A 26,794-nucleotide genomic window follows, 5' to 3' on the forward strand; every position below is an offset into this window, starting at 1 on the left:
ATTGTGAAATTGGTGGTATATCGAGACTTGTGATTTGTTGGTTGTTGACGTCGATTGCAATCGATGGGTAGTCCTCTAAACAAATAAGATGCTGCCAAAATTTTCTAAAAATATATTGTAAATATACATAATTATGTTCTACGCGTTACCACTATTTATGTTCGGGATATGTGATTACGTGATTATGGGTATAATAATAATACGAGTCGGATTATCGGATTGGGTTGTTAGAATCTGAGGATATCAAGCATGTCAGTATAACTAATTAGGGTATTCTGTAATTGTAGATCCCAGTCGAGTTGTCCTAGGATCAAAGTTAGCGTGATAGCTACTTAGGGTTTTGTAAAGCATTGCAAGGCAAGTACCCCTGACCATTCTTTTATGGTTCAGTGCATATGAATAGCTAAATGTTTTATTCTCGTAATGGAACAGAAACATTTTAAGTTACGTATCCCCTGTAGTTATAAATCACTGTTTTCAAATTGTTTTGGGGAGAAATAACTTCGAAAGGTACCTATCTCGAATGGAATGATTTGCAAAATGGATTTTATATGTGTGCTGGTTAAATAAAGGAGTTTGAAATTGAGATAGGTACAAGTGTTTTGAAAACTGGATAAAATGGTCGGATATGGGATACATTTGGGCCAGAGTAGGCCTATTGAGGTGGCGTAAGAGGCTAATTCGGTTGCACGCACTATAAAACCGATTAGTCCAGCAGGTCAGAGACCTAGCTAGTCTCTGAGTTCCGGAACAGGTAAATGGGATGGCAGCTAGAGCCGTCTGGTGTTGATAGCCTGATCAGCTGTCTTCACATATCCGCTATGTATCTGATTGGGATTTGTGATTTACATAAGAGCATAAGTAGTTGATACATCAGTTTTATAAAATGATTAGCATGCTAAAATTGGACTCTGGTATTACACAGCACACTACTATGTTATTTTAACAAAGCATGCTAGTTAGTGATATCCAATTATCTCTGATTTTCATTATGAAATGTTGATATCATGATTACAACTCTGTTCCTATTATTGTTACATTACTGTTTTATTCTGTTATTCATAGTTTGGTACTGCTGAGCGATTATGCTCACCCTTGCAAACTGTTATGTATATCTCGCAGATGCCTAGAAGACCAGTCAGACAGACCCATGTTCCCGCCCCTACTAGACCCGGCTCCTCTGAGGTAGTTTGTATCAGGCCATGAGGTCTGAGGAGTTGCTGAATAAAGTTAGTGTGTGTTAGATGTTGAATAAAGAGTTTGTATTAGTGAGAACCTGAATTATACTTGAACCTGGATCAGATCTTGGTTTGGGGTCAAGTTAGTATATTTTAATAATAATTCTGTTGTTTATATTTTTGGTAATTGGGTATAGTGACGTCAACTCTTGACCCCGGGGTTGAGGCCGTCACACGAAGGACCAAGCTTTCGAAGATGGAGGCAGCTAGAGATGAAGTGGTACCAAGTACGATGGTATTCCAATTCTAACACGTTCGTGATACTAAGGTTGACGCGATTATCAAAAGGTTATAAAACTCTAACGAGTAAAGGTATATCTAGAATAGTATTCTGTACGGAAGATAGTACCGATTACGAACTGGAAAAGAATGGGTATTGAGAAGCAAAAGCTATAATGGTAGAAGCTATGATGAGAGTCTGTGAAATAGACTTGAAAGAATTTGGAATGATCACTTAACGCGGATTGACTTTTTTTACGATAATAGATCATATGTCATTATCCAGATGTCACCTTATGAGATCCTTGAGGGAACACAATGTCGATCTCCCTTATGTTAGGATGAAGTTGCAGAGCGCTAGATGCTCGGACCAGCAGTGGTCCAAAGGATCAGAGATATAATAGATCTAATCAGAGGGCGGCTGGTAGTAGCCCAAGATGGACATAAGAAGTATGTTGATTTGACACGAAAGGACAAAGAGTAGGAAGTAGGGGACCTAGTGCAGTTATAGGTATTCCCTTGGAAAGGATGGATGAGGTTCGGAAAGAAAGGAAAGCTAAGCCCTCGAATTGTTGGACTCTTTGAGGTATCAAGACGAATTGGGAAGTTAGCATATGAGCTAGCCCTACCCATGAACCTGTAGCAAGTTTATAACGTGTTCCATGTATCAATGTTAAGAAGTGTAATTCGAATGCCAGACAAATAGGGGTGTATGAGCGCATAGACATGCAACCAGACGTAACCTATATGGAACAACCAGGAAGGGTTATAGATCGAAAAGGGACAAGTGATTAGGAGAAGGGTTATCAAACTAGTCAGAGTTTGGTGGTTGAACCATAATGTGGAAAATTGACTTGAGAGTTAGAAGGCACAATGCTAGAAAAGCATCCCCAACTATTTTCTATCTGATTCCGGGACGAAATCCTTTTAAGGAGGGGAGACTGTAATAACCCCAATTTTTGGAAATTTTTGAAACCCGAATGAATAGTAACTTTTGCTGACAATGCTGATTAAGAAAAATTATCAGACCACGATATATAGGAGTATTGTTATGGAAATTCTAAGATCGTATTAGTATTCCATAAAGAAAATAAGTGTATGTAAAAGCCGTCGAATTTCGAAAATGAGCACTTTTATTTTTCCCCGAGATTTCCACCAGACATTAAGGGATTTAAGAAATTAATATTAAGATGAAGGCTTTTAAATTCAAGGATTATAAATGAGAATTAATTTAGGTATTAAAAATACCAAGAAGATTTTATCAATAAAACCATTAAGGTATTTAACCAAACGATCAACGAGATTGAGTGATAACCGGACAAAGAAATAAATAAAGACTCTTGTAAATACCTTTGCAAGTGGCAAGGCAAGTGGATGGTTGATCAAACAAGAAACCAAGTGATAGTTAGGAAGGAATGGCTAGTTAATTATATAGTTAACTAGGGATGATCTCATCTCACCACAAATCACCAACACATGGCAAATGGTGAGATCATCTTCCACTAAATCCTTTGTTTATTATTAACCTAGCAAAATATCAAGACAACCAATCATTATCCACCACATTATTCCACCAACACAAGAAAGCAAAAGCATTTCCTCCCCCATTTCCATTGCTCTCGGCCAAAACATAACCAGTACATTAAAACTGCTGTATCTCCTTCATTTCTCACTCAAATATTGTGTTCTATAGCTCGTTGGAAAGGTATTGAGATGGCCTATAATTATTGTTCACCAGTCTCGCCCAAATAAGCATGGTAAGACCCTCATATTTTACAGTTCTTTCAATCGGACTTTTAGAAACTTCAAAGCCTAACTTTGTGTTCTTGATTTCTTTGGAAAGATAAAGCTTATAGGAGGCTCCCTAAGGCTTCCTAGCAACTTAACACCTCCCAAGGAAGGTATAAACTTCAAACCCTAGCCTTTACTTTATTTGTTAGTAAGTTTAATGGTTGGTTTTGTGAAATGAGAAGCATGGATTGTGATTATTAGTAGTTTGGTTTGATTTGTAAGTGTTTTGGTAATTGAAGCTTGATTATAGTTCATAGGTCTTGATTGTGGTTGTTTGAGTTGAAAAGCTTGGAGGTTATGGACTAATGTGGTATGGTTTAGGTGAATTTTCATTGTATTGATGGTTATGAGTTGGTTGGTGGTTAATTGGAGTAGTTTAAACATTGGTAATCGCGTAAACACAGCCGTCGTAATGCCCATTTTTATTCAACTGCTTGTTCTTAGTGTTCAGGAAAGAAAACTCAACAAAAAATCTGTAACATTGTCATGTTTAGCTAGATCGTGTCGTAAGCTTCGTTTTGATATGTGGATCGCTTGGTTCCGATGTACGGTTTAGGAGAAACGACCGTTTTAACGGCGTTTCATGAACGAACCTTTACATTTACTTTGAGACCTTGTTTAAGGCCCCTAAAAGACTAATTGGATTACGAAACAATTATGTAAGGTGGATTAGGAAGTTGGTAAAGTACTCGCGAAAGAGTCTCCTTAAAATTCGTAATGATTAATTTATTAAAATTTGTGGAGCCGAGGGTGTGCGAACGATTAACACAAATCGTTAAGCGTATAAGCGAACGTTAGGGTCTAAGTGGATAAAGTCTAGTTTCTTAATCGACCGTGGTTTAATTACGGCTTATGTTGTTGTTCATAGGTTACTGGACCCACTCTAAGCTTAAGTCTACCCCGGAGCACTCAGGCAAGTTTTCTACCCGTTATACTGTTGTTGTGATGTATATATGTATATGCATTATATTGGGATAAGTGCAAGATTGTTATTAGCAAATCTTGCGATATACTGGAGCATGTTGATATAGTATATATGCATGTCTGTTTCATAATCTTGATATCTAATTGTTGATTCAATTGTTTATAAGTTGCATAATACCTATGCTAGAAATAAGCAGTAGTTGCGTATACCCTTCGATGTTCCTGAGTATAATATATATATATATATATATTTTTTTTTATATATATAGATATAGTTTTCAAAACTATTAATCGAATATGGTTTATTCGATAACTTTATTTTATTTAATGAATATTATTTTGAATATTCATTTGAGGACTTATGACTCCGCTTATTTTATCTAATGAATATTATTTTGAATATTCATTTGAGGGCTTATGACTCCGCTTATTTTATTTAGTGAATATTAATTTGAATATTCATTCGAGGACTTATGACTCCGCTCATTTTATTAAATAATATTCTTTATTTTATTAAAGAATAATGTTTCGATAATCAAAATTATTTTCAATTATTCAAATAAAGATCGTACTTTCGTATAAGTATATCTTTGGTTATTTATTATTCATTTCAAGTATGAGTTTTAAAACTTCTACTTCAATTATTTTTATAGAGATTATCCTTTATGGGAATATTATTTAAATAATAATATTCAGATATTCTCCAACATATCGGGACTGATTTATTTTATTAAATCAACATTACTCCAAACATTCTTAAAAATGTTTTTGAGTCTTCAAAATGATTTTAAAAGTTAGAGCGGATCCCAAAACTCGTTTTCAAATTTAAGATCTTCCTTTCGAAGGGGATTTAAAAACTTGCTTAAAAATTGAGGGATTCGGCTCTGTGGTGTATTTTATATTCGCAACGAGGTTGCTATTTTGGTAAAACATTTTGATTACTTGCCCAACGTTCGGGAAGTAAGTCATCTATTTGAGTCAGCATAAGCAACATGGGCTCAGTGGCCGTCCATGAAAGTGTAAGTGGCTCAGTGGGAGTCCATTAATGCGTAAGTGGCTGAGTGGCAGTCCAGCATAGGTCCTAATGCGGCCAGGGTGATGACCAGTGGGGAATTCGTCCATCTACTAGTAGAAAAGGTTACTTATTGGTATCTTTGCCTGATCAGCAAGATATCAGGTTTATGCCAAGGTTTTCTTCTTTCCAAATTCATTGGAAATTATAACTCTGTTTATATTTTTCATAACAGAGGTTTCCGAGGAAAGTATGAGATATATATATATAGGTGTATATATATATCGGGACTTAATGAAGTATCTCGTAACTTCATTTCTTTTGAATGATATTTCAAAGATTGAATCTATTCAAATCTTATCTTGTAGTCTCATCTATGTGATGAACTATTGAACTGGTTATACCTTGAACGGTGGTAGTTCAAGTAGTATTCGGAAAAGATATAAGTATATTGGAGTATCTTGTAACTTCATCTTTTCAACTTATATCTATTAAATGATTATCTTATGCATGAGAAAAATTTTCAGAAAAACGTTGAGACAAGGTTAGATATATGAGATCACCTTGCAATGATATTTTATATAGTTATACACTGGAACTCTGTGTGTATTATGCATGGAAAAGGACTTCCAAGATTTGGGAAGTATATATGTATATATATACTGAATATTTTGCGACTTTGTCGCATTAAGATTTTAAACTTGGTTCATTTCTTCTTGACCAAGACTTTCATGAGTACTATGAGAATGCTCATATATTGTAAATTATTATACATATTATTTCGGTGGGCTTGTTGCTCACCCTTGCTTTCTTTTTTCATCACACAATAACAGATAGACAAGATGAGTAGGACCAAGCTCCCAATTCATGAGCGGATAGGAAATGTTCCGCAGTTTTCTGTAGGCGTTGATGCCGTTGTGGCTGAAGTAGGAGCTACCAAAAGGCCAGGCTTTCAACTTTTGATGTACCAGACTTATGTATATTATGAATTGTAATAATGGCAAAGAATATATAAATTTATTCAGAAACCTTTTTGAGGTGTAATGACTTATAATTGTGGAATAAAATGACTTGTGTTATTTTTGGTATTCATCTCTGAGACTATAACTTGTGGTGTGTGTGTGTATATTGTGGGGTCACAGTACGCAGTAGTTGGTTGACTGTTAAGATTTAGTATTGATAAGGGAAATGGAACTCGTGACAACTCGAATCCCCGACCCCAGATTTGGGGGTGTTACAGTAACTACCAACCAAGCGAGGTCCATTTAGGGACCGATGTCTTGAATAGGAGAGAAGAAATGAATATGGTTAAGATTACTGAAAAATTAATAGAAGAATTGGAAAGAGTAACAAGTTGGAGTTCGAATACATAAAGCTGATAAGAAGTGAATATATGAGATTACTTTCTAACCTTGACAGATGAGAATAAGTAAGAGGTGTTCGAATTTTTGGAACTAAGTTGAAAATGAGTACTGCCTATCATCCTTAAATGAAGGGTCAAAGTGAGAAGGTGATTCAGACAATATAGACTATGTGGAGAATATATATGATGGGTCTAAAAAGGGAACTGCGGTGATCACCTACCATAGATTGAGTTTTCTATGATAATAGTTATCATATTAGTAAGAGAATGCTACTTTGTGAAGTGTCGTATGGACACAAGTGTGGGTCCTCACTCTATTTAAATAAAGCGGGAATAGAGATAGTATTAAGTCCTGGACTAATTCAGTACATCCAAGTGTGGTGGTGTTGACCCAGAAAAAAGTTGAAACAACTCGGGATAGACAAAGAGAAAAAGCCGATTTGCATGGAAAGAATATGAATATATAGAATGAGGATCGTGGTATAGACAAAAGTTTTACCTTGGAAGAGATTGGTTCAGTTTAAATAGAAGGGACAAGTAAAGTCCTAATTGTATCGATCCATTCGAGGTGTAAATAAATATAGGTAAAGTTGTCTATAAGTTGGTATCACCGCCACAATCGCAGTATATATATAATATGTTATAAGTGTCAATGTTAAAGTAATATGTTTTTTTATTTGAATCAAGCCATTGATTAGGAGCCAACGGGCTCTCCTCCAAATTTGATTAGCGTGAAATAATCGATCCAAATCCTAGATCGTTAAGAGTGAGTCCTCAGTAATGAATTTATGTCTATGGTGAGTATGCCTTGAATAAATCCTTCAGTCGAAGAGTCTACCTGGAAGTTAGAGTCGGGATTGCTTGACAAAAATTCTCACTTATTTAGTTAAGTCAGATTCTGAGGACAAAATCTTTTTAAGGGGGGAAGGATATAACGACCTGTATATTTTTATTATTATTTAAATGTGTAATTATGGAATAAATAATTAAATAAAATATTTGTGTGGGTTCAGTCAGTGGGTTATTACTCTGTCACTATGTGTATGTGCTTACTAGTGTATGGAATTGAATTGTGTGGTTAATTAATGAATTGTATGAGTTTGTATCGTTGTTAAAAATGGTGTTATTGCAGTTTTATTTCCATAAATACTTGGATTGTCTCTAAAATTGTTTTTATGACTTTATAATTTCAATAATTATTTTTAGGACTTTATAAAATTAAGAAATCAATATTTCATTAATTATTTATTTTTAAATGATTTTCTGAGTGTGTGTAATGGTAAAATCCATATTTAATTATGGAAATCTTCAAAAATTATGAAACTTATATTTTATTAAGTTCATATTATTTTGAGAATTTTAAAATTATTTTGGGAATTTTCGGAGTTAGTTTCACCCGCGCGTCGATTCGTTTAATTGATAAAAGCGGGTATAAATTGCGTTTCAGAAATTATTTTAAAATTTTGAAATTTATGTTTTTATTTACTTCAGGATATTTCTAATATTTTAAGACTATTTTCTTGATTTTATGAATTTATTTTAAGTGCAGCTCGATTCATTAATTGTGAAACGAGGGTACAAATTGTGTTTCAAACATGCTTTAAATATTATGAAAATTTTATTCTATTAGTTTTGCGATCTTTAGAAAATTATAGGTCTATTTTGGGATTATTTCGATTAATATTCATTCATAAATTGTACTGCTAATTAGATTAAAATGAGGTGGGAGTAGGCTCGCAGTCAGAATCAAGCCACGTGTCCTTTTATTTTTGATACGTGGCAGCTATTGAGGTTGCAGTTAATAAAAAAACAACAAAACCCCTTCACTGTTCAGTTTTCTTCCCCTGTAACCTTTTCTTCTCCTTTTTTTTTCCATTTCTGCTCCCGGATTCAGGTGAGTTGCTGCAATATTTTCTTTCCGGTTGTTTTTCCTATCTCCAGTTATGCTTTGCTTCGGCCTTGTAATCTGGGTTCAACTTTGGTATTTGATTATGTGTATACACCCCCATATGCGTGTGTGTATATCATGGTGGGGTTGTTTGTTGAGGGTGCATAGTTACTGATTGTTGTTGCTTCACTGATTGCCGCCTGTTTCTTTTGGTTGCCTCCGATATTTTCCGGCGAGCACTACTAGAAATAGTACATACGACATCGGTGTTTAGACATCGGCACGTAATGCACCCGATGTTAAAAGTTTTTTTAACATCGGTTTTTAATAAAGCGATATTAATAAGAATGTTGACATCGATTTCTTATACTAGCCGTTGTCTACGTTTGGAAATAAAAACTGTCAAATATACGTTTCTAACTTTGACATCGGTCATTTTTACAAACCGTTGTCTATGACCAATTTTAAAAAATTTAAATTAACTTGTCATTTTCCCCCGTTTCAGTGCCAAAATTTGCCCCCTTTTTTACAGAAAAAATTATTTCCCCCCTTTACACATATTTTTTCCCTCTGTCCAAAATTCTAACCCCTATTTGCTCACTCCCCCATTCTCTCTCTCTTTCAAGATGGAAACTCTCTCTCTCTCTCTCAAACCCCAACTTCATCTCAAACCCTCCGACTCATCTCTATGATCTTTCTCTCTTTTCTCGCCATTCCTTTTTATAAACCCTAATTTAGAACTAGTACAAAAACCCTCATCTCTCATCGTTCTCTCCTTTCTCACCACTCCCTCTTACAAACCCTAATTGAAAACTACAGAAAGGACACTGAAATTTGACCTAATTAAGCATCAAATCCAGCTTCAAATTGGTAAGCTTAGTCCTTGATAACAGCTTTAGAGCTTGAAAGGAACCCTGGGTTTCGTCCGATTAAGTTCCAATTTTAAATTTCTTTTAGTAAATTTTAATTTTATAGATGTATATATATATATATATTTATATATAATTGGTTAATTTATATGTTTACCCCCTCTCTTACCTTCTTTCTCCCTCGTTCTCTTTTTTTATGTTTCACTTTGTCTCTCGATTGTTGCAGGGAATTCTTTTTCATATGGTTTCGAGAAGCTGTTATATGGCTCAGACAAGTTAGAGAGAATAAGTCTATGCGGGCCAGGTATTTTAACTTTTTATGTGTAAATATGAAAAATCTGTATGTTTATTAGAGATAGAGAAGCATGATTTATTCACTTGATATTCATAGTGTTGCTGATAAGAGGAAAGAGGCGACCGAAAGTACTCTTAATGTTTACAAGGTTGCTTAGTAAATATGTTTTATGTTGTGTATTTGACTTTTTATGTATATCTTTGAATCATTAGTCTTTAGGATATCTAGTTATTTATAATATTGTTAATATTGTGACGCTAATTATTATGAGGTAGCTGATGAGGAAGAAGCGTTTTGCAGATGAGGAAGAAGCGTTTCACTTTAAAGAAACGACAATGTAAGTACAATATTTTACCCATGTAGCTGAAACAATGTTTCTATACTTGTTTTTTATCTCCATTTTGGTATGTGTACTGGAGCTACATATATATATAAATTGAAACTGAGAGTAAACTAGAAGTCAGCTAATATTATAAATGAGATATAAGTGACAACTGATAACTGGTTATGTGCAGAGACAGCAATTTGATCAGATGTACCTGCACAGCGCAGAGATGCACAATCGATGGAAGTGTGTATTTGCTTTAGTCCCATTTGGATGCGTCAAGAAGAATACAAGATAAAAAGGATATTGAAAAAATTTCAGGTGACAGGTGAGGAAGAAATTGAAAGTCATGGAGAATCAGAGTAATTGTTTTCTGCATATTTTCATCACAATATAAATGAGGTATGTACTATTCGCATGTCATGGATCAGTGAAACTCTGTATACTGTAAATTTATAAAAGTGATATGATTTCAGTTGCTAATTTCATCTTTTCCCTGTCTTCTTTTCTTTTGTATGAGAGACTTAAATGCTTCCCATTAATTTTTTAACTTGTTTTTTTTCTGTAAGTTTAAGACGTGCACAGGAAATAATTATTATATGGCTGTGCCGTTGTGTACACGGATAAACATATTAAACATTCTAACTGTTGTTTCAAGCATTGCTATCACTATATGATTGTTTCTTATCCAGCAGCATTTCAATTTCCTTCATTATTTATGATGACATTGGATGTTTATTTTAGCTCATCCACCTGGACAAATGCTGAATGCATTTCTTTTTTTAGAAATTTTAAATAGAAGTTTAATAGTACTATATGGCTACTGTTATTTTAATATTGTTCTCTTTTTGTACATAATACTGTGTAAACTTAATCTTAGTGTTTCATAATGTGAAGCTTAGTTATTGATATTTTTATGCAGGCTTATCTTGGAATACACCTGGTAGATACCATAGATATGGCATATTCAACTCGCAAGAGGTTCATCTTTGACACTTCTTATATCTTGTGATGTGATTGGACGTTTTATTGGCAAGGATTTATGTCTACTTTAGCCAAAGACAGCTACATAGCAAGATTGTAATGGCTCAAATAGAGAAGGTCCCTTAATTTTCTTTTCAACAGCCAACAACTATTAGTCTTTTCTTTATTAATTATGTAAGCCTTCATAAATGTTTAAAATGCAAGCATCTTTCTAGTCTGACTTACTTCCCCATTGCTCTGTTATGGTAAAATTAAAATTTCAGGTACTGCTAGTAGCTTCCTGGTGACATCTAATGTTTCATCAATTATATGTCTTATTTTATTTCATTTTTTATTTGCATTTCAGAAAGCTTTGGAAGCTCAAATAATTTTAAATCTTAACACTAACAAATGTTTCTCTAGACCTTATGGTCTCTATGTCTCTCTCTCACACACACACACACTAGTCAAGGAGAAGGTAAGTTATTAGTGTCAATGCATCTAATATATTTATTGGTATGACTTATGTCGAAAAACTCTATTATATGAGTGCCCTGTAAGTCTTATTTAAAGATTCATATAAAAAATTGAAATTATGTCTTGTTACTTGTGCCAGCCGGGAAACACCTAATAAATGTCATAGATCATACTTAAATATCATAAAGATGAGATATACAACTAATTAACTAAATGAATTATTCATGTTATCTTAATTTCTCAATTCTTTAGGTGGGATGAAAGTTAAAGCAGATAGAGATGAATCTTCACCATATGCAGTTATGCTTGCAACACAGGTTGTTTCAACAAGATGCAAGGTCTGGTGTTATTTCTATCGCTCTAGACTAGCTTGAAAGTCCTCTTATTGCATGAAATGGATGATAGTGACTTTGCAATGTTTTCTCATATAAGCTAGCTGGTAAATTGCCCACAAGAACTTGGAATCACTGCTCTTCACATCAAGTTTCGCGCAACAGGCGGAAACAAAACAAAGTCTCCTGGAGCTCAGTCTGCACTTCGTGCACTTGCTCGTTTAGGAATGAAAATTGGTCGCATTGGTAATTCTTTTTTCCTGATTAGCTTATGAACTTGGAAATAAGTAGGCTATAGCCATGTAAGGCGTTGATAATTGACTTTCTATTTGCCTTTTGTCAGAGGATGTTACTCCAATCCCCACTGATAGCACTTGTAGAAAGGGTGGTGGAAGAGGAAGGAGGCTGTGAGTTCTTGTACAGCAGCACATAGCAAGTTGCTTTTGCTTTTAGTACTTAAAAATTAGTATAGTATGAGTTAGCTAATGGAATGCTTGTATTTTATTTGAAATGTATGTATAGTATGGTATGAGTAATATTTTGGTATTAGAGTTATAATTTGGATGAGTACCTTTATGTTTCTATTTGAATGTTTTTTGTTGGGATGTTGCATTGTTTTGGTTCCCAGTGGCTGTAAATAGTACCAGGATGACAGCAATTTACAGAACATTTACATCACAATGGTACATGTAAATCGATGTAAAAAATGTACAAAAGACATCATACAAAATAATATTAAACAAAAAAAACTAAAAAAACCAATGTGAAATAGTCATTTGACATCGGTTCTGAAAAAAAACTCAATGTACTTTAAGTCAAATAACATCGGTTATAGAAATTGGCTGATGTTAAACAAAAAGATATAACATCGGTTTCGTGAAATTTGCTCAGCATGTTCTATTCGATATGGGTAGGAGAAGAACTCGACCGGTATTATTAAAAACATAGAGGAAGCAGAACCAAGTCAAGATGATACGGATCAACCCCTTCTTCTTGCGCCAAAGATCTTACCATTTCTGAAGGAACTGGAGTTCCATCTCTTTGCCATTTCCATTCAAGAGTTCTTATGTGTTTCCACGCCCCCTTGAGACCCCGAAAAATGGATAAATTCCTTTTCTTAGGAACATATACAAGATTCGTCACAACCATGTCTTATCCATCATTTCACATCGGGGGGCTAATTTAACCGATGTCTGATCAAACATTTCACATCGGGCAACTAATCTAACCGATGTCTGATCAAGCATTTCACATCGGTTTGTTCGAAAGAATTTTAATAAATGGCTTATAGAGTTTGTAGGTTTCATGTTTTAATGGATAAATACCTCATAGTATACTCATATTCACCTAGAAATACTGTAATATAAGATGAAATTTTTTGCAAAGACATCGCTTTTAATCTTGGAACCGATGTATAGCACTATAATAGACATCAGCTGTTAACCGATGTCAAAGGCTGATGACATTTAACATCACTCTAATGACCGGGAAATTTACGTTGTATTATATCATATTTGTAATAAAATATATATTAATATGTCAGTTATGTGTGATTATCTGTTAAACCCTAATTGCTATGTGTTACGTGTATTCCGTATCATTTCTGTATTTTTAAGGTATTTTTAAGATGTTTTATATCGTATTTGTAGGTTCCATTTCAAACGTTTTGCAATCCAAACAATGATTTTAAAGCCAGTATTTCAAATAAAATAATGGGCCTTATTTTTCATCAAACGGCTTTTACAATCGCAATATTCTGAACATCTAGATATTTTATGAATTTTCTCGTTTTACGAAAAATGACTTTTCCGGGCCCAATTGGGTGTTCAAAACCCCACAAAAATCATATTTTTATTTTTATAAAATAATAGGACTTTTATTTATACCATTTCTTTGTATTTTTGAATTATTCACAATTTTTAGGAATTTTTGGCATATATATTATATATATAAAATATTTACAAATTAAATTTTAATAGCCAAAAATTATGAAAATTAGGGCCAAATATTTTTATTAAATGTATAATTAGCCCCTTAATTTTATTTAGGAGTAGTAATTTTTCAGCTATAAATACCCTAATTATTATTAATTTAATTAATTAAAATCGGAAAAAATCAGCAAAATCCCCAAATTCCAGAAATTAGGGTTTGGTGTTCTTGAGATTCAACCAACGATTTCATCATGATTCCGACCTCCAAATCAGACATGTAAGTAGTCGTTGCAAAGCTCTTGATCTCTACTTTCTAATTCTGTTATCAATTTTGAGTTTTATTGCTTCGATTTTCAATTCGATTTTTAGGGTTTATGTGTGATTTGGGCGTTTTTGATTCAGGAATCGTTTGATTGTTTTGATGATTTGTATAGCTTTGTCTTGAGTTTAGGAATGATTTTGAGTATTCAATTGATTGGTATAACCCCAGGAGGGTATGGTTCGAGTTCATGGGTTTAACCGAATTTTTGATTCGATTTTCTGTGATTTTGAGTAATCTTAGATTGTTTTGGTTATGGGGGTTTGATTGTACAAGTTAATAGCTTTATTTTGATATATTAATCGTAATTTTTCATGTACGGAATCGTGATTTTGAGTTTTGGTCGGACTTGTGTTTGATTTGATCGGAGAACTAGTTGTAGGGGTTATTAGATTATGATATTAGTTTAGTTGTATTCCTCGTGAAATTCTGAACAAAAACCCATCAAACAACGATTCGAACGGTGCTGGTATTGCCTGGAAATCAAGCTTGCCGGACTTGGGTTGAAGGTCGCCGGATTTTGAACGTTTTTCGCCGGAGAAGATGGTGTAGGCGGTTTTGAGGATCATCGAGGCTAGGGCTGAACTACAGGAAGGTTCTGGAAGAGATTCGCGTTGAAAACGGAGCAGGAACATCACGTTAAGCTCGTGATTAAATTTATCGAATATTACAGGGAACGATTCGATAAATAAGGGAATAAATCGAATAACTCGTAGTTATACGAGTAATTGAACGATAAGTTCGATTATTAATATTCGGACGATAGATAATTATTCGTATAATATCTTAATAATTATTCGTAATGAATAATTAAATACAGATAATTAATTAAAGCGTATACGTGTAATAATAACAGTATTGTTTCGATAATTATGCGAGAAACACGAATAACTCGTAGAAATACGAGTAGTGGATCGTTGCGTTGAAATATGATTCGAATAATGACTCAATTATTCAGTAATTATCGTACCGGTTAATGATATCGATTATTTATTTTTAAATAATCGATCTAATCGAATAAATAACGAGAAATTGTAGATATTTGTAATAAATTATGATTAATCTTAATAATTTGGGATTAATTATTTTAAATTATTAAATAATTATTTATTAATTCGTTATTAGTTATTTATTTTTGAAATATTTTAAAAAAAGTGATTAATTATTTCGATAATTAATCACATAATTTTCAATAAATCATAACTTCTTCGTTTTAACTCCAAAAATTATAAAAAAATTATTTTTGACTTTGATTTTTCTTAAATAATTATTTAAAAACTATTTTAGGGTTTAAAAGGTTGTAATAATTATTTATATTGAATAATAAATTGAATTATCAGTGTTTAATTGATAATAATTCAACCGTTAGTCCGATTCGAGTGAAACGAAAGCCATTTTACTCAGAAAAATGAATTCTTTTTATTAAAAATAATATGAAGACCTAATTTCTTCTCAAAATTAGTTGACTTTATTGATTGCTTGATTATCAGTCGAAATACGCGCCGGAACGAGTCCGAAAAATTCAGAAAAAATGGAAAATGAAGCTGAAGGTGATCAACGGAGCAATCAGCGAGTCGATTTTGATTCTAAAAAATTATTTTAACTATAAAAATGATTATGTGCTTATGTGCTTATGTGTATTATGTGGTTAATTGAGTCTTACTTGCTTATATGTAATATAAGAGTCAGTTATAAGGGCATGGGTAGATAATAGGAATGAAATGAAGTCAATTCAAGATGTAAATTGAAGTACAAGATGACTTAATCAGTCTATTTTGCTAACAGAAGCTAAGCCAGCAAGGCAGGTCAAGTAGGGGATAGACAGAAGTGATTTAATTGCAGTAAGTCGCGCAGAAGGCAAGTTTCTCCCCTATTCTAATTTCAGAATAGTAATATTCATTTTAAATTCTTATTACGCTTGTATTCCTTTAATTTCTTTATTCATATTTCAGTTAGATTCTTGAATTATTCTTTTCATTTAAATTCATTATTCATATTCCAATTGTTACTCACAATTATTGATATATTCTGGTGATTAGAATATATCAAAGCATACCGATTTGTTCCGGTTGCTATTCCAGGGACTGGATAATACTACTTTTGGGATTAAGTCTACCTAATCGTAAGGACCGGGACATAACCGGATCCTTGAAACGGGCCGTAGTGCCTGGGTGCCCGACGGGATCTATATAGTGAGATATAGATCTGTACTGTATCCTGGCTGATCAGCAGGGTATAGCTGCGAACTTGAGTCCAGTTTAGTTCAATTGTATTCGCCAGTAAAGGCCTTCTTTCGATTCTTATGAGGTTATATCTTTGCAGATATACCTGGGTTACAGATTCAATTATAATGTTTTAACACTGTTTATATTTTGTGGACTTGTTGAGCAATTTTGGCTCACCCTTTTTTTGTTGTTATTCACTTTATTGTTTTCAGTTAAGAAGGAATATGAAACCCATCAGGACACGAGTGGTAAAGAAGTGGGTCAAGCCTCGGGATCCTCTCATACCCAAGGTGTTGATCCCAATTCAGGAAGAAAGCTTTGAGTTGCCCGAGCAGGTGGAGTGTTGATAGATAGTATGTGTGTTTGAATAAATGCTGAACTTAGTTTAAAAATAAATTAGACAATGTTTTGTAATATAGAGAGTTGTGAGCTTTTAAATGTTGGGTTGTAATAAAAGTAGTTAGTGGTTCTTGTTTTCATACTTCAACCTATAAGGTCCTGGTTAGTGTTAAAGGGGTTTAATTTCATTTTTTTGTCATTTATTAATAAGCTTGTACAGGTTTGGTAATTAGCTCGTAACCCCCAGACTTATACCCCGGGTCTGGAGGGCGTTACAGTTTGGCATCAGAGCTGTAGGTTTGGTCCCTGAAAATAAGAATAATAGGATTAAGATAGGATAGGGAGATCACATAAGATAGGGATAGTCAAATTAGGAAGAATAGTATTAGGATTTAGGTCAAATTAGAATAGGGAAATATAAATCTTAGGATTGTTTAGTGACCTTTTCTTTTCTTTGGTATATTATCAGATGGCATCTTCTGGTTATTCTGCATCTTCCGAGAGGACAGTCACTGGGCCAGCAGCACCAGTTATACCTCCAGTATCGGAGTATATGTTTCCTCCTTTACCACCTCCACTACCATTGCCACAAGAGACGGTACCACCAGTTCAGGGGATAGTTCATGACCCCATAGAGATGTTTGATCCATTTGAGTTCTTCAAGCCGATGGTTCCTTTACCTATTGAGCATCAGTTTATACCGGGTATTGAGCAGGAGTTACCACCACCACCATTGTTACCTCCTATACCAGTGCATGCCCCAGAGCCAGACATAGTTCAGATGATTCCAGTCGAGGGGATGGGAGAGCATGATGTGGATCTACAGTTAGGTTTACCACAGCAGGGTGCAGGTATTCCGAGAGTTCCTTCACAGGAGTCAGTAGGTCAGATTGCTCAGCCGCATATGGTACCATACCATGAGTATAGAGTTATGAGGGAAGATATGGAGTATTGGCGAGCACAGTGTCGAGAGATTATGCATCTGTTTGATAAGAGGGACAGAGGACCGTTAGCGGCCCTACAGCCGGATTATTACATGAGACAGCGATTACAGTCAGTTTTGATGAGTGCTACTTGGGAGCTTGATGAGTTGACCCATGATGGACCTCCTTATTTTGCAGAGTTCTATCGGATATTCCGCTTGGCACCGACTTTGGTCCAGGCACTTAGAGAGGAGCTTAGGCGTATTCCGCCTGGGTTCTGAGATAGGGACAGTTGAGACGGTGACTCCAGAGTACATGTGTATATAGAGGCAGCATAGTATAACCTAGTGAGTAGTGTGTATGTGTGTATCAGTAGTTTAACTTGTAGTAGTAGTTTAACTTGTAGCGATAGTGTGACTTGTAGCTGTAGTGATGACCAGTAGAGCGAGACTTTTTGTATCAAGCATTTACACCTGAGGCTGGTGTCATATATATAAGCTGAACTTTTCAAGTTTCTTTTATTTAAATTTCAGTCTTTACAGTTTACAGCATTTACTTTTATATTATTGTTTTACGGAAAAAAAACGAAACAGAAAAGAAAAGAATAAACATTTTATTTAACTGTTTACATTTCCAGTTTTTACATTTAGTAACTATTTTCTTTAAATAAACCATGTTATTAATACAGGATAAATTATTTTCCATTACATACTGTCGATTGTTTATTAAATTGTCAAATAAATATTACCTGTTTTATTATCAGAAGAAGATGGCACCAAAAAGAAAGACTGGGGCTGAAACCTCGAACAGCAATTCGGAAGGTCAGACTAATGAGACCATGAACCAAATGTTCCATCTGATGCAACAACAGATGGTAATGATGCAGCAGCAGATGCAGCATCGTGCAACAGAAGATACAACAACAAATGTTACAACAACCACCTCGTCCTGAGCCTCAATTACCACCAATATTACCTGTTGTTACTTTTAAGCAGTTTCAGTTGGTTAAACCTCCAGAATTTGATGGGTCTGCTGATCCTATTAAGGCCACCACCTGGTTAAAAGAAATAGAGAAAGCATTTGCACTAGTGAAGATAAGTGAGGACCAGAAGACTGATTTTGCTAGTTACTTGTTGAAGGGAGATGCAAATTATTGGTGGGAATCTAAAAAGGCATTAGAGGGTGGAAATGTTATTGCTTGGCATAGGTTTAAAGAGTTATTTTTAGAAAAGCATTTTCCTCGCTATGTGAAGAATCAGATGTAGATAAAGTTTTTAAAGCTGAAGCAGGGAAGTATGTCTGTAACAGAATATGAAGCCAAATTTAATAAGTTGGCTAGGTTTGTTCTGGAACAGGTAGACACTGAAGAGAAACGAGTGCAGAGATTTCAAGAAGGATTACGACCATGGATGTAAAACCCCCAGATCCGGGGTCGGGGATCCGGGTCGTCACGGTCTTTCTTTCCACAATATCACTTCACTTAATTAATAATAATAACCTTATGCTGTGACACCACACTAACACACACCACAACCCGTTATAGTCTCAGAGATGAAATTTAAATAAGTACAAGTCTTTGAATCCACAATTTAAAAGTTATTACAACCAAACATGATTTCTTGATAAATTTACAGTTAATTGCCATTATCTGCCACAAGTTATAATTATACATAATTGATTCTCAAAAGTAGATGGTCTGATCTACAATAGATCTACCTCTGCAGCTATAGCAGCTACAACATCAACGGGAAGACGCGGGACGCTTCCCACGCGCTTGCGCTGGGTCTGCTGGAGTCTGGCCATCTTTCCTAACTGTTGTTGTGTGATGAAGAAATAAAGCAAGGGTGAGCAGCAAGCCCACCAAAATAATATGTATAATGATTTACAATATATGAGCCTTCTCATAGTACTCATGAAAGTCCTGGTCAAAAGAAATGAACCAAGTTTGATATCTTAATGCGATGAAGTCGCAAAATATTCAGTATATATACATATATACTTTTCAAAATCTTGGAAGTCCTCTTCCATGCATAATATACACAGAGTTCCAGTGTATAACTGTATAAAAATATCGTTGCAAGGTGATCTCATATATCTAACCTTGTCTCAACGTTTTTCTGAAAATCTTTGTCATGCATAAGATAATCATTAACTAGATATAAGTTTAAAAGATGAAGTTACAAGATACCCCAAAATACTTATATCTTTCCCAAATACTACTTGAACTACCCCCGTTCAAGTTATAATCAGTTTCAAAGGTTCATCACATAGATGAGACTACAAGACAAGATTTGAATAGATTCAATCTTTGAATATCATTATAAATAATGAAGTTACGAGATACTTCATTAAGTCCCGATATATAAATATATTCATATATATCTCCCATACATTTCCTGAAAACCTCTGTCATGTAAAGTATGAACAGAGTTACAATATCCAATGAATTTGGAAGGAAAAGAATTTTGGCATAAACCAGATATCTTGCTGATCAGGCAAAGATACCAATAAGTAACCTTTTCTACTGTAGATGGATGAATTCCTCACCGGTCATCACCCTGGCCGCATTAGGATCTCGCGCTAGACCGTTACCCGGCCACTCACGCGTTGATGGACTGCCACCCAGCCACTTACACTTTATAGACCGTACCCCGGCCTGTCGCTTATGCCGACTCAATCAGATGGACTTACTTCCCGAACATTGGGCAAGTAATCAAATTGTTTTCTCAAAACAGCAACCATGTTGCGAATATAAAATACACCACAGAGCCGGATCCCCAAGATTTTTGAGCGAATATTCAAGTCTCCTTCGAAAGGAAGATCTTAAATCGGAAAACGAGTTTTGGGATCCGCTCTAACTTTTTAAAATCATTTTGAAGACTCGAAAACATTTTTAAGAATGTTTGGAGTAAAGCTGATTTAATGAAATAAATCAGTCCCGATATATTAGAAAATATCTGAATATTATTATTTAAATAATATTCCCATAAAGATAATCTTTATAAAAAATAATTGAAGTAGAAGTTTTAAAACTTATACTTGAAACGAGTATTAAATAACCAAAGATACACTTATATGAAAGTATTATCTTTATTTGAATAATCGAAAATAAGTTTGATTATTAACACCTTATTCTTTAATAAAATAAAGAATATATTTCAGTAATAAGCGGAGTCATAATACCTCGAATGAATATTATAAATAATATTCATTAAATAAAATAAACGGAGTCATACATCCTCCAATGAATATCCAAGTAATATTCAATAAATAATATAAAGGAGTCATAAGTCCTCGAATGAATATTCAAGATAATATACATTAATAAATAAAGTTATCGAATAAACCTTATTCGATTAATAGTTTTGAAAACTATAACCATATATATATAAATATATATATATATACAAAATCTACTCGGGATCCTCGACTCCCGTTTTAGAAAATGTTTTTCACCTTTGGGTCCCTATACTAAGGGTATATGCAAGTTACCGCTATTCTCTAGCATAGGTATTATCAACTGAACCAACAGATATATATGGCAAGAATACGAAACAGGCATGCATATATATACCATATCAGCATGCTTCAATATATCGCAACATTTGCTAATTAACCAACATGCATCTATCGCAAGATAATGCATATACATATATTCATCACAACAACAGTTATAACGGGTAGAAAACTTGCCTGAGCAACTGGGGGTTACGAATGGCTCGGGACGAGTCTGGTAACCTATAAGCAACAAGTAAGTTGGAATTAAACCAAAGTCACTTGTAAATCTATACTCTAACCAACTCAGACTCTAACGCTCGTTTTGCGCTTACTGATTTGCTTAAGTCACCCGGGCACCCTCGGCTCCACCATTTTTAATAATTTAACCTTTACGAGTTTTAAGGCGATTCCTTCACGAGTGTCTTACCAACTGCCTAACACACTTACCATAAATGTTTCATACATTAATTAACCCTTTTTGGTCTTTAACCTATGTTTCAAAGTAAGGCGAGGGGAAAAGTTTCGTTCGCGAAACGCCGTTACTTGAAACGGTCGTTTCTCCTAAACCGTGCATCGAAATCGAACGAACTACATATCAAAACGAAGCTCGTAACATGAGCTATCTAGACATGGCAATTGTCATAATTTAGCAGGGGGTTCTCGGGTCCTAATGTTATGCACAAAAACAGTCTACAGAAAATCGGACGTTACGACAGCTATGTTTACGCGATTTCCAATATTTTAAACCATTCAAAACCATCCCAAATCAACCTCAAATCCAACATACAACCAACATCCATCCTTATCACATCATAACAACCCCAACCAATTCAATTTAATCATTCATACTTATGCCTAAGCTTAACTTTAATCATACTTAAGTTCTTTTAATCAAAACAACAACATTTACCAATCCAACAACATCCCAAAACTCACTAATCTCTACATACACAACCATCAAGCCTCTCATGAACTACAATACTCATATTATGCTCTTAACATTCAATAACAAAGCTTGGTTAAGAGATTATACCTTCCTTGAAGCTTTTTAACACAACACAAGAGCTTTGAATGCCTAAAGAACCTTGATCCTTGCTTGTATAACCTTAATCTTTCATAAAAATTCAAGAAAACTAAAGTTATTTCTTGAAGGTTACTATTCACCATCTTCTTCCTTGATTTATTGGAAGAGATTGTGAAGGAATTAGGAGCTTAAACTTATAGCATATCCATATCTATGTACAAGGAAGCTTAGATAATTACCTTGTGATTTAACAATGCTTGGAACTTGATTTTTTATTTTTCTTCCTTTGAAAAAGATGAAAAGCCGAGAGCAATGTTTGAAGAATGAAAAATTTTGTGTTTGATTTGATTTGTTTTGGCTAGCTAGGTTGTTTTGGTTTTGTTTTTGGTTAATTACCCTTCTAACCTTGAACTTTGTGTGGTTTACAATCATCCAACAATTCCTTCCTTTTTTGTCATGCCTACGTCACCTTGCACATGTCATAATGCTCCCACTTGTTTGTGGTTTGATGATGTCACAATCCCTGGCTTCTTGTACAAGCTTGTCTCTTGGTCACTTATTTGTTTTACGGTTCGCTTATCTTTCGTTCTCGTTTATCGTTTGAGGGATCATACCCGGGATCTTATTACTTAGGTTCCCTTAACCTTTCTCAATATATTATATTCCTTTTATGATCCTCTCCTATAATCCTTTAATTTAAATCCTTTTTATCCTGTTACCTTTTTCTCAATTCTTTCCGTATCTAGTGGATTTCCGGGAAAAATCAAAGTGTTCGGAATTGGATTCTGACGATCTTTACATACACTTATATACCATATAGAGTACTAATAAAATCTCAGAATATCCATAACAGAACCCCTACATAGTGTGGCATGAAAAGTTTTCTCGTTCAGCAAAAACACTACTCATAAGGGTTTCAAAATTTCTCAAAAATTGGGGTTATTACAGTCTCCCCTTCTTAAAAGGATTCCGTCCCGGAATCAGATAGAAATGAATAGGGATACCTTCTTAATATTGCACTTTCTAACTCTCAAGTCAATTTTCCCACATTGTGGTCCTGCCACCAAACTCTGCCTAGTTTGATAATCCTTCCCCTAAGCACTTGTTCCTTTTCACTCTATAACCCTTCCTGGTTGCTCCATATAGGTTACGTCGGGTTGCATGTCTATGCGCTCATATGCCCCTATTTATCTGGCATCTGAATTACACTTCCTTAACATTGATACGTGAAACACGTTACGAACTTGTTACATGTTCGGGGTTAGGGCTAGCTCATATGATAACTTCCCAATATGTCTTAATATATCCAAGGGTCCAACAATTCGTGGACTTAGCTTTCATTTCTTTCCGAACCTCATCTTTCCTTTCCAAGGGAATACCTATAACAACACTAGGTCCCCTACTTCCTATTCTTTGTCCTTTCGTGTCAAATCAACATATTTATCATGTCCATCTTGGGCTACTACCTGCCGTCCTCTGATTAGATCTATTATATCCCTGGTCCTTTGGACAACTGCGGGTCCGAGCATCTTGCGCTCTACAACTTAATCCTAACATAAGGGAGATCGACATTGTCTTCCCTCAAGGATCTCATAAGGCGATACCTCGATACTAACATACGATCGATTATCGTGAGATAACTTAATCTGCGTTAGGTGATCATTCCAAATTCTTTCAAGTCTATTGCACCGGCTCTCATCATAGCTTCTAGCATTATATCTTTTGCTTCTCACTACCCATCCTTTTTCCAGTTCGTAGTCGTTACTATCTTCCGTACATAATATTATACTGGTTACACTTTTGCTCGTTAGTGTTCTATAACCTTTTAATAACCACGTCAACCTTAGTATCATGAACGTGTTTCCATTCTGAATACCACCATAACTTTACTACTCCTTTTTCAGCTACTTCTATCTTTGGAAGCTTAATCCTTCATATAGAAGTAAAGGAATTTGTTGAGAGATCACTATGATCATGAACACTTGTTATATCGCTTAGTTAGTACAGAAGGTGGCCAGCCTTTAGTACTTGACAAGCAATTAAATAATAGCTGGTATCCTACTAGGCTTCTATCACACAGATAGATAGTCATTCGGCAATACCTCCCCTTTCTGGAAGGGTTGTTCTTCTCAGCTTACATGAAATGAAAAGAAGAGAAAAGAACGAATTGAAGAGAATTGTATATATGAAAAAAAAATATACTGCCACAAAATATCTGGCTTGGAACCTACCTCTGAACTATAGAGGTTTGTCATAGAAGAACAAAACATATAGGTATTTATATCAACATCAAGTATTATAGCATCGCATTTCACGTGCCTAAATATTTTCGCTATCCCGTCCATCATTCTATGGACCCATGCTCTTCCTCGAGCTTATACATAATCACCTTTGAAACTCCCTCGACATCGAAAATCGAATCTAGGATCTCATTCTATATATCACCGTTACTAGGATTCTATGCTCGCACCGCAACCTTCCTCGTATAATAATACGACTCTCTATTGATAAGAAAGAATAATTATTCACCAGGTAGATACTCTACTTAATTAGTCTATCAATGATAACTTATACCCTACCACGACCCGATTAGTGGTACTCAATCTCAACACCCATTCCAATACAACTCTCATGGTTGTAATCAGCTCACTACTCGCAGAATCATTGCTGCCTTACTATGGTCCACCACTGACCCACTGTAGTCATTCATTTTCCCTGAAGTCTTAATAGCTAACCATACAGAGTCCATACATCTCGTATCAAATCCTTCTAAGGAGGTAACATAATCACCATTCCTGATTCATGAAGAACACTCCTGATCCTGACATACATACATGACATGAAGCAGATAAAAGTGCAGAAGAGTTTCAATCAAAGCAACGATAGCAGGTTAATACCATTCTTAATCATACGCCCTAAATAGAAGAATTAACTCAAGGGTTCATCTAGTCCTTTTTGAAACATGGTCCTGGCTTATCTCAAGATAGGACCTTCTAAGATAGATAGCCCGTTCATGGCGATTACACGAATTAAACCTTTACCAACTACTATTACGGTTGGGTATTGCACAGTCATCAGAAGGAATGTCAATCTTCCAAACCATAATTCAACCTTCACATTTTTAACCATCATCACTATATTCTTTTGGCACACGCGCCTATAATTATCCACTTACCTTTAAAGTGTCGGCCACCTCTTTGGCCTTTCCTGATAGTAAAATTTCCTTACAGTCAATGTCATTTTAACCAACTCCAAATAAATTTTCTACCTTATTTCCGATCACTGCTTGAGTGAAGATGTTTTCCTTAAAATCAGATGGGAAAAAAATATCACCATTTTTCCATAAGTTATTGCCTCATTCTTTAGAGGCTAATCACTGTCAAGACTGACTCTCAATCATACTTAGAACAATTTTTTTTTATCTTAAGTCCTAATTGCCCTGAACAATTTCGACCATTACTGGTTCGATCCATACTTTCTCTTGGTTTAACACGTGCCCCACTTGGCATCATTATAATTACGTCATATTTCCTTTATCCACATTTCTATTCTTGAGAATTTTGAATATTACCTTTTTCCTTATAAAACCTCTAAGGTTATCCTTCAATCGTTCCTCCTGTATTCCCTAGATACAGGGCATATCACAATACCATTTACTAATAGTAGAACCATTGTCTATATACTTCTGCAAAATTTCTCCACTGATTCTTAAAGGTTGTTGTTACCTTAACCCTTTCCCAATCATACTGTCAAAACTCATACTGTCCCTATTAAGGGTGACATGCCAACCTTTATGCAGTCCCCTAGGATTCATTTTAAGTTACCAATGTTCTATCATTAATTCCACCTTAAAAAGGTACCTGCATCCTTCCACGAATAAATCAAGTCATATATCCTTGATAGATTATCATATTCATCATTCCCACCTCGATAGTCTATACCTAACTTCATAATAGCATCCTTATTCAAATTGAGGTCAATCCATATGGCCTCCAAAAGATAACAACGGTTATCCGCTTGTCTTGCCTAATTTGGTAACGATAACAAGGATGTTCTGGAAGATATTGGTCGTGTTCAACGTGAACTTCTTCTTAATAATTCCTTATTTACTTTTGTTGTTTATCTCAACAGTCACCTCAATGTTGGGATATCTTTCATACCTGGCGTCTCCCTTTCTGGGTATCAAGCCACCGGTCTTACATTTCACCTTCTTGAAGGTCACTTCCTTCATCCAATTTTTCCTAATTTCTTACTTCCTTATCCCCTTAGTCTATCCGCGTCTCATTATTTATCCTTCGAATTATCTCAAGGTTTCCTCGAATCCTCCCAACTTACAGGGGATAACTATATGTATCTCTTATGCCCTCAACCATCAATTTTAACTTATGGTGAATAACCCTCATCCTGACGAATGCATACTTTTCTATTTCTATTGCTACGAGTCGTTAGGGTTTCCTCATACCCAACTCCCTTATCATACCTCAAACTCTATTGCCGTTATATTCCTTTCCACTTCAATTTCTTTTTTTTATTTTCCTTTCTCTTATCATTATTTCATGAACCAACACAACATAAGCATTGATTTCAACATCCCGTCATTCTGGATTCGTGCCCTTAGAACGAATCTTGACAACTTTTACAACTTAAATTCACAATTCATCATACTCGTCTGCCTTTGTTCTGGCTCTAAAGCTTTTACACTCTCTCCATAACCTTGGGAATTACTTTCCTGAAAACAATTGGCTGAACTTTAATCAGTTTATCATAACCTCTGGCTCCGTGCCTTCATTCATAACTTTTACTGGCACAATATGATCTTTTCCAATAATTCGGGCTGTA

General features: G+C 34.8%; 1 protein-coding gene across 1 annotated transcript; it reads left to right on the top strand.

Moving 5' to 3' along the window:
* The first annotated feature begins 10,164 nt into the window (after positions 1–10,164).
* On the top strand, positions 10,165–12,107 carry LOC141700271 (small ribosomal subunit protein uS11y-like). Its single transcript, XM_074504075.1, has 4 exons — positions 10,165–10,252; positions 11,617–11,702; positions 11,801–11,942; positions 12,040–12,107. Exons 1-4 carry the CDS (start codon positions 10,165–10,167, stop codon positions 12,105–12,107), a joined length of 384 nt encoding a protein of 127 aa, XP_074360176.1.
* The last annotated feature ends 14,687 nt before the right edge of the window (positions 12,108–26,794 follow it).

Source organism: Apium graveolens, chromosome 2 (genome assembly GCF_009905375.1).
Source record: "Apium graveolens cultivar Ventura chromosome 2, ASM990537v1, whole genome shotgun sequence".
Lineage (NCBI taxonomy): Eukaryota > Viridiplantae > Streptophyta > Magnoliopsida > Apiales > Apiaceae > Apium > Apium graveolens.